This window comes from Pogonomyrmex barbatus, unplaced genomic scaffold (assembly GCF_055798465.1).
Source record: "Pogonomyrmex barbatus isolate J1 unplaced genomic scaffold, ASM5579846v1 scaffold23, whole genome shotgun sequence".
NCBI classification, from domain to species: domain Eukaryota; kingdom Metazoa; phylum Arthropoda; class Insecta; order Hymenoptera; family Formicidae; genus Pogonomyrmex; species Pogonomyrmex barbatus.
In genome coordinates this window covers 269265-278350 of record NW_028297120.1, presented here as the reverse complement: position 1 = coordinate 278350, position 9086 = coordinate 269265, and the positions used below count along the sequence as shown (strand labels likewise).

Below are 9086 nucleotides of genomic sequence, written 5' to 3'. Positions count from 1 at the left end.
TGCTCGAGGTGCTTATGTAAAATTTATGCGTGCGCAACGACACGTGCTCCTTGTCTCTCCTACATGTCCCGCGAAACGTTTCTCCGCGCGTTGAGCATCTCTCACTTTTTTGCTTGTCCCTTTCGCGGTGTCGGTGATACGCGCGCGCGCGTGAGTGAGAGTGAAGTTAGTTAAATACCCTCTCGTGTCGAGCTCCCCCTCTCTTCCGTCAACCCGCCGTGTCCCCTTTCTCTCCCCTCTGCCCCGCGCGAGCAATGGCGCTCGGGCATTTAGAGAACGAAAACAGAGGGAAAAGAAAGGAAAGAAAAAAAAAAGGGGGGAGGGAACAAAAGGGAATGGACTACAAAGATGGACGTATGACTCTCTCCCACGTAGCGGACTCCCCGTATTTATAGTTCTCCGTTTCATGTATGTACATTGCACCTGAGGTGGCGGATTGCATCGGCGATGCATAAATACGCGATAGTGCGTGCGTGCGTGCGTGATGTGCGCGTGCGCGCGCGAGTCGTGTAACGGGTGTACGTAACGCTCGCGCGCATTGTTACACGCGTACACTAAAATAAACGAACATATGTACAAAACGACGAGCGAAAGAAAGAGAGAGGATGGGGGAGGGAGGAAGGGGGAGGGGGAGCAAGGAGGAGAGAAAGAAGCTGGACTACGTGTGGTGGCCACGACACCACCTCCTACTCCTCCTGTCCCGATTGAGCTCCTCGCGATTTGGCTGTCTTATCTCTTCTTCAGGATTACTTGGGCTCCGCTTTCTTCTCTTCTGTTTTCCCCCCATCGTCGTGGCCGACGATCCTCCGCACTAGCGATATATTTATATGTTTGCCTTTAATTAAGCAACGTCGCGATAACAACGGCGACAAATCGATGTCGCGTCGCTCAATCAGAGAAGGTACAGTTGGGTTTGTTATGCTCGTTGCGAGAGAGAAAGAGAGCTGTGTGCGATCGTTGCATCTTTCTCGCGTTGCAATTTGCAGCTGTTATTCCCGATAAGCGATTTCATTGTTTTTTTTTTTTTTTTTTTTTTTTTTTCTTGTTTTTCTAGGAGGCGGATCTCGGTTTATGGAGGATGGCGAGTACAATGACCGCCGGCGAGAAATTGTATTTTGTAATAAAGGATGTATATACGCTCGCGCTGGAGTATTGCGTAAGTCCGTTTTTTTTTTTTTTTCCTGCGGATCCCGATCGCGATCACAATGCAATCGGGTAACGCGACACGGAGAGGCGTAACGCGTAATGTAATGTGCGGCCACGCGTGTAACGCACGCTTCTGTTTTAACAGGCGGTTTCGCTTTGCGAGTGAAGGCTCCTTTACCCTTAGCTACCAATTAATGGCCCGCGAAGCCACCGAATACGATGACCGTTTAAGCACGCGAGGGACAAAGACAGTCTTCAGTACGGATTATTGTTTGGCGGCTTTACGGTAATAGCAGCGCGTAAATTTTATAAACGTAAATATTTACTTGCATAATTATCGACAAATATCACTATGACTATTCTCTCTTTCTCTCTCATGGTTGAAGAATCTCTGATCAATGCTTATATTATACATAATCTAATACATAGTTTATTAATTATGATGTTTCCATTAAACTCGCTAGTTAATACATAAACCATTATGTAAATTCAATTAGTTGCAAATAATTAAGTATAAACTTAGATAATTTTAGATAATCTAAAATTAATATTTTTACTCGACGTATTATCTCCGTCTATTCATCATTTCTATTATAAAAAATGATTAAGTATTTTCAGCGAACAAAGTACAACTGCTATGTAACGTAAGAGTAACATGTGATATAATATATGTTACACTTTAGTTATAGTTAATATTATATATCTTGTTTTGTATGCACAGATTATCTAAATTATGAAAGTTACATTTTTTGTTTTTTTATAAAATAATACGTTAAAACAACATAACGTAAATATAACATATATAAAAATATTATATTATTATATTAAATTATTTTGATTAATAAAATTATATAACATGTTGAACTAAATGCAGTGACAATATGTGACGATACTGCCATCAGATGAACGGTTATTCTTTTAAAATTATTTCTTGAAAATAAAAAATATATATTATACATGAATAAATCAAATAAGAGGTACAATATTGTGAAATTTTTGCGTATTTTTATGCGTATTTTATGCGTATTTAATCAATTTTATGATTCATTCTAGTGAGAAGATTCCTCAAAAACAAATCCCAAATTAAGGAGCAAAAGTAAGCAAAATATATTTTTGACAGTACAATTTTGCTTAGTTTTATTGAAAATTAATTAATCCGTTGTTCTTGAAAGATTGAGAGATGTAATAATAATTTACATTCCAGTTGTATAACATTTTAGCGATTTATATAACTATAATATTTTTTTCTATAACATTTTAGTTGCATTCAGTAGAAGAATACGACTATCATGTATATTAATACATATACATTATATTGCATGTTACATTCCAGCAATGTCGCTGTTATGTATTTGTGTGCGTTGCGAAATTATAATGATATATTTTCACAATGCTTAGATACATATATACTTGCTTATTTTAAAGTATAAAAGATATAAATATAAATTAAAAATAGATTTATTGTTTATGTAGAATGCGAGAGAAATAGTTTTTACAATCATGATCGGAGATTATTATCGAATAAAAATATATATATATATATATATCTGTTTATGAGGACAAGAACGATGACGCAATATGCACTTGCACTTCTTTCAATCACAATGCTGCATAAGTTTTTTCTAAAAACGATTCGTGCTACATGATATATTTTTTTTTAATCTCTTTTAATTAAAATCGATTGCTCGTGGATGTTGTTGGTTGACTCAGATTTCGACACTGTAGGTGATAGCCAAAACTATCGAATCACAGGTTTTTGTAGCTGTTCGCTATAAATTTTGTCGGCAAAACGCCAACTTAAATAAAACAGACTCGTTAACGGAATGTGATGGCGGACTGACTGCAGGAATTTCGAACATGAGAATCCATTTCGTAATCATTTAAACGATATGGCCGTTTAAATAGTCATAGTCATTCAAATAGTTACGAAATGATAGATTCTGCTTGGTTTCTGCCGGCAGTCTATTGTCAGATTTTGTCATCAGGTTCTATGCGGACATCAAGTTGCTGTCATCATAATATTTTATCTCAATCCGCCAGCATAGCTGTTAGCATTTTACTGGTAATTTCTACTTTCGTGTATCTCCTACGACATGTTTTTTATATCTTCTTCATATCTTCGTATTTACATGAGATAGAGACATGGCGTGTAAAATGTATCCTTGGGATAAGCGCGAGGACAGGAACGGGCCTGATAAACTGTGATGGACAAGATGAATTGAAGGATTCAATTTCAGAGGTCCATTAGCTTGTTTTTCTTCCCGATTTGAAGAGTGCCTGTCTTACTCCAAGGACAACTCGGCCAAAAAGGTCCATTAGCAATTAGCGAAAACAATGAAACAGAAATTATTTATGATCATAACAAGAAGTCTATATCATGGAATGACAATTATTCTTATATCAATGCCGCTATTACGATAAATTTTAGCAAGGGTTCAACCCTCCCTCGAAATAAAAAAAAAAAAAAAAGTTAAAAGTTACGAAATCTAATATTTTTCTCATTCAAAATCAGAAAGGAGAGGAGATATATTCTAAATATCAGCAAAAACAGCAAAAAATTGCTAACTCCCCCCCCCCTCCCCCTTCGCCCCTCTGAAAAAAATCTCTGACACGTCCATGACTTTGGACGCCGGTGATTGTATTAAGAATCACGCGTATGAACGATGTTAATTACAATATGTATGTTATGTCGCAGTAACGAAATGCACACAATTAAATATATGTACGTGCGATATCAATGCGATGTCGATCGCGAGGTGTTCGCCAGCGTTTCGCCGCGGGATCCAACGGGATCGAAGCAACATGCGCGCGGAGAGAAGGCGCTGACGCGCGCGCGGATTCGGGTGGACGGCGGAACACACAGCCGTGGCGGCTGGCGGCGCGGATGGCGCAAGAGAGGGCCGCCCGTAGTCGACGGGGTAGGGACGATACGTCAGCGTGTCGCGGCGCGGCTCGCTATCGTACGTAGAATCACGGACGCAAATCAAACATGGCGATTCGGTCGCTGTTTACGGTGCGAGCATACGGTTACTAGTGCCGCGGCGTTGGGTGTCAGTACGCGAGAGTGACTCTTTGACGTTGGTACGGGATCGTGCCATCGCGTATTAACGGGCGACGGTGCGTATTGCGGGTGCGGAGCCGCGCAGGGAGGAAACGACGATGAAGAAAGCGTCGGGCGGTGGCGTCGGTGATGGAGCACGCGACGACGCGAAGGGCGTAAAAGACGGGCCAACGCCTGCGACGTCATTGCCCGCGGTCGCCGAGCGGGTGCCGCGATCTACCGGCGAGAATACGGAGCAGAATGTCGATTGCTCGAAGAAGGTAGGAAGGAACGCAAGACACCCCCCCCCCCCGCCCCCGGTCGATTAATTAGTGGCGCGCGATAATATAAATATTTTAATAAATCGTCGTGTATTTCCTTTCGCTGCGTTCGATCTCGAGATATCTGTTCGCTCTTTCACCTCGCAAATCACGTCCGGCGATTCATATTTTTCTGCTTTACGTGCCGTCATTATTTTTGGCATTCCCAGAGCGAGTCGACCCCCGTCGATTCATCCCAGATTCAAAATTAAAGCCCACGTTCTGAAAGCCTCTTTTTTCGATAAAGGCTACGTTCAGAAATATTACCCGCGTATCGTTTTATCCTTGTTTAACGTTGTTTAGTGAACAATAATGATAAAATGATCATTAGAGTGGTATTTACTTCCGAACGTAGCTTAAACTCGAATAATGATGTTATTTTAAGCGCTGAAATTTAAATTTCCCTCCAACACCTATATATTTCTTGAATATTAATTTATATATCTCAATTGAATACATTCAATATTTTATTTGCTTATTAAACAGCAATTAAATGTGACACGATTAATCAATTTATAATTATATTGTCATTAGTAAACAATAGTGTCTATGAAATAATTCAAATTAGAGAACATTTATATAACAAAGAAGGTGAATTCTTTTTATTAATTACCGATCGGTCACTAATCTAAAAAAATGAAACATAAACATATTTTCTTTTAATCACAGATTTTCAAGTCTTTATATGTATATTACATTGTAACAGTTAATAATGTAAACATTCATTCACAAATATTTATTAAACATTAAATGGTAATCATTAACTGATTGTAAATACATGTACACGTTTAAAAGTGATTTGGGTTCAATACATATATTATGATTGTATCTTTGATGCTGCATATTTTTATAAGTAATTCTTTGCAAATATTCGGAAAAGCATTTGAAATATTTCATCTCTAAAAAATGAAATAATTTCTTCTGCATACTGTTAAACTTTAGGAATGATTAAATTTTATCTACGTCATTATTATCAAAAAATATTTTTCGAGTAAAATTAATAAAAAAAAATCATTATTCATTGTTTAATTATTTTGTTTATATTTATTTTATTTTATAATATATTTAATACATTTATTTTATTTTATAATCTTAAAGATTATAAGATGAAAATTAATAGCTCAGAATTATTTGAAATTAATCTTAGTCTTTTATTTCCTCAGGAAGTTACATGATTCAAATATGTTATCTACTAGGCTTTCATCTTAAGTTTATATTATCGAATTACCGAAATATATTTGAAAACCAATAAAATGTTTCAATATATTACATATATGTCATAAATATAGTATACTTATTTATTAAAACATGTATAAAGGTATTATTAAAGACCAACAATATTCTTATGGGAATTTGTGAAACTGTTGAAAATTTAAACAACGAATTTATGTTATATTTATTTTATGATTTATTATTATTCTATTTATATTATGATTTATTACATTTCTTTTTAAATGTACATATATTTACAATCCAGTAATTAAATTTAAATTGCGTTTTTTTTATCATCATCAGTGTCATCATCAGTGTTTGACTATTCATAGAGACATCAGTGTTTGACTATTCATAGAGGCGATAATTAGAAATTATAATTTTGTGGCAATATATATGATATTATAGCATTATAAGTAAGAGTATTTGTTTTTTTTTATTTTTTGTATAATAAAAAATCATGAATTTAACATTACGCATTATGTAAATAGTCAAGAATTTATATCAATAATCAACTCTATTCTTTAATTATTTCCGAACTCTTATCCAACAGATTTATAAATATAAATCGATATAATTATCGATGTAATCGTTGTTTCACTAAATTTATTTTTATATAAAATTAATGGCACATTTTTGTTCTTTTGTAGCATGTGAAGACGCTTATAAATACCTGTGGAAGATTGGAAAGCGGCAGCGGTAGCGGCGATCAGGATGGCGGCCAGCACGAAGACGGAACGGACATCGCAGCGAAAAAGAGAAAAACTCGAAGGGGTAAACCCAAGCATAGGAAACTGAAGCCATATTCGAAGCAGTTGTCCTATCAGCATCAATTGCGGAGCAGATGTATCGGCAGGATCGCTAAAACTAGTAGGCAACCTCCAGCCTTATATAACACCACGCAATTTCTTATGGCTGATCACAGCGATCTACCTGATCTCGAGCAAAAATTATCGGAAGCTGCATCACTAGAAGTACCTGCTATGTTTCAAAAGCCACCGGCACCATCGCGTACACGCGACTCCAGTTTCAGCGTAGATTCTGATGAGGACTACTTTTACTCATCTCCGGAAGATGAAGAGGAATTTTTAACGAAGGAATTTTCAACTGCGTATGAGGCAGTTCACGAAGAGAGATTGAACATGTTGACGAAAACCGAATTGATACAAGAATATAGGCACTTGGAAGCCAAAATGGATTCATTAACAAAGAGATTACGTAATAAGAGCATTCATCAAATGGAGGAAAGAGATTCGGAGAATAAAAATGTGTCTAATACAGATGCTGAAATAGCAAAAAAGTTAAAGCTGTGTCAACAGCGGATCGATGATTTGATACAACAAAACGAGCAGCTAAGACGGGAGAACGAAATGTTACGTACTGAAAAAAGATTACACGCGAGCAGCTCTGAGTCTAGTGTCGACAGTGAAAGCGATAGCGACAGTTCTAGTAATAGCAACCAAAGTGGATGTAGCTGCTCTCTTTCGAGTACAGGAACGTCTCCTAAACATACTTATAAATCTAGATTAGATAATAACATAAGAACAGATAGCAAAAGCGATAGCTGCGATACTAGCCAAAGTGGAAGTCCCAGAACATCTATAACGCCTACTAATTTCTCCAACGGTCATATAATTCTGAATGAAACTGGTAGTTTACCTACGTAGATTTCGAAATTGCTTCTCGATACATATTGATATTATGTTCGATATTATGAAATTCCAATGAGGCAGGCCGCAAATTCGATATATCGATTCAACATTTAAAAGAAGCAAATTCTTCAACAAGTTTTGTTGCGATCGAACAATATTCGATCTTCTAATACCTGTTAAATCTCGTTAGAATATCGTTTAATAATCCTATTTGCTGATTCATTCTTCTTTCCCTTGAGACTGTGTATACATACAGTCATGTGGATACATATATGTATAACAATATAAATATAGGATTAATATTCTATAGGAGAGAACTATTCTTTCGCATCTGTTTGTGCTATTTTGTTATCTGCTTGGCAAAATATTTACCATACCTATCATATATTTGCTTCTATCTCTTGTTTACCGTAGTACTGTATATGGATGGAATTTGTGTTTTTCTGGTTGCTTTTTTTTCTTTCCACGTACTGCCAATTACGAGAGTTATGTTTGCAAATGGACGGTCTACAGACCATCAACTAACGCAAACCTGTGTACATATACGCGGGTAAAGTGAAAAATACGTCTTTTCCAGACCCATCAGAGAAGTATTATCCATAAAACATAATCTTGTCAAATGTGATGACTTATATTGTAAGAGATTAAAAATCTTTGTACAATTGTATAGTTTTAGTAAGTAAGACGAAATGTTAGTTTATGGTCTGAAAATGTAAGATAAAAATGTTTTTTGCATTTTCGATTTATAATAAATTTTGTTTTCCTTCGATACATAAGTTTTAATTGTAAAGAATGTGTTTAGATAATTATTTAAAAATTTACATACGTTTAATCTTCCTGACTTTTGGAATTTCTTTTTGTATGTATATCTTTTTATTATTTTGGAGAATTTAAAAGATTTTCTTAATAAAAAGAATAGAATTGAAAGTTTTAAATTGAAGGAATTAAAACAATTTCTAGTATTGTAACTGAAATCTTAGTTTGCCTTTTCTCTTCTCTCAGTAAATTTTCGTTTCTATTAAGATAAATATCATGGTTCAAAATTTTTGAGAGATTTTTTTTAATATTTATTTTTAGTGCGCATGTGCGAAAATAAATTTTAAGAGTCCTGTTAGTTCACTGCAGCCATCTTGAATTACGATATCAAAAGTGAAAAAAATAATAAAAATTCTTGCAAAATACATTAAAACAGAAATGTTGATAAAATAATGTTTACTTTCGATAAGATAGACTTTTAAGATATATCGAAAACTTTTCTTTCGCTTCGTTAATCAATAAATAATGCTATATCTATAATTGAATTGTGGCTCTATTCTTGATTATATATAATTTAGATATATATTTAATTATATATTTTCTAGATATGGGTAGTTATTTACTGATTATCAGATTAAAAGAAGAGTTTTCTGTGTATTTTACAAATCTGTTCAGAGTGCAAATATCATTTTATCGAAAAGTATTTCTATTTTAATGCATTTTGCAAGAATTTTTATGTTTTCTCATTTCAATCATAATTCAAGATGACTATAATGAATCGACAAGAACTTTAAAATATTTGTAATTACTTACAATCGACGAAAATTGCTAGTAATTTTATTGATTTTGATAAATTTTTTATATATAACAGTCAAGCTTTAAATAATTAGTAAAATATCAGGAAAGATTTATATTATACAAAGTATAATAATCATATCCTCTCTCGTGAGCAGCTAAAGC

At 34.9% G+C, this 9086-nt stretch overlaps 1 protein-coding gene across 2 annotated transcripts; it reads left to right on the top strand.

Moving 5' to 3' along the window:
• The first annotated feature begins 624 nt into the window (after nt 1-624).
• On the top strand, nt 625-8139 carry LOC105430706 (protein HEXIM1). 2 transcript variants are annotated; one of them, XM_089078439.1, is made up of 3 exons: nt 625-901; nt 1055-1156; nt 6369-8139. In XM_089078439.1, exons 2-3 carry the CDS (start codon nt 1079-1081, stop codon nt 7383-7385), a joined length of 1095 nt encoding a protein of 364 aa, XP_088934565.1. In that variant the 5' UTR covers nt 625-901; nt 1055-1078; the 3' UTR covers nt 7386-8139. The 2 variants fall into 2 exon arrangements, with proteins under 2 accessions (XP_088934565.1, XP_011642684.2); XM_011644382.3 differs by lacking the exons at nt 625-901; nt 1055-1156 and adding an exon at nt 3998-4467.
• Nucleotides 8140-9086: the final 947 nt, after the last annotated feature.

Bases quoted from the DNA above. Each gene is read 5' to 3' on its own strand.
- LOC105430706 (XM_011644382.3), top strand. From the start codon at position 4,306: ATGAAGAAAGCGTCGGGCGGTGGCGTCGGTGATGGAGCACGCGACGAC. The intron at 4,468-6,368 runs GTAGGAAGGAAC...GTTCTTTTGTAG, and splicing joins ATGTCGATTGCTCGAAGAAG to CATGTGAAGACGCTTATAAA.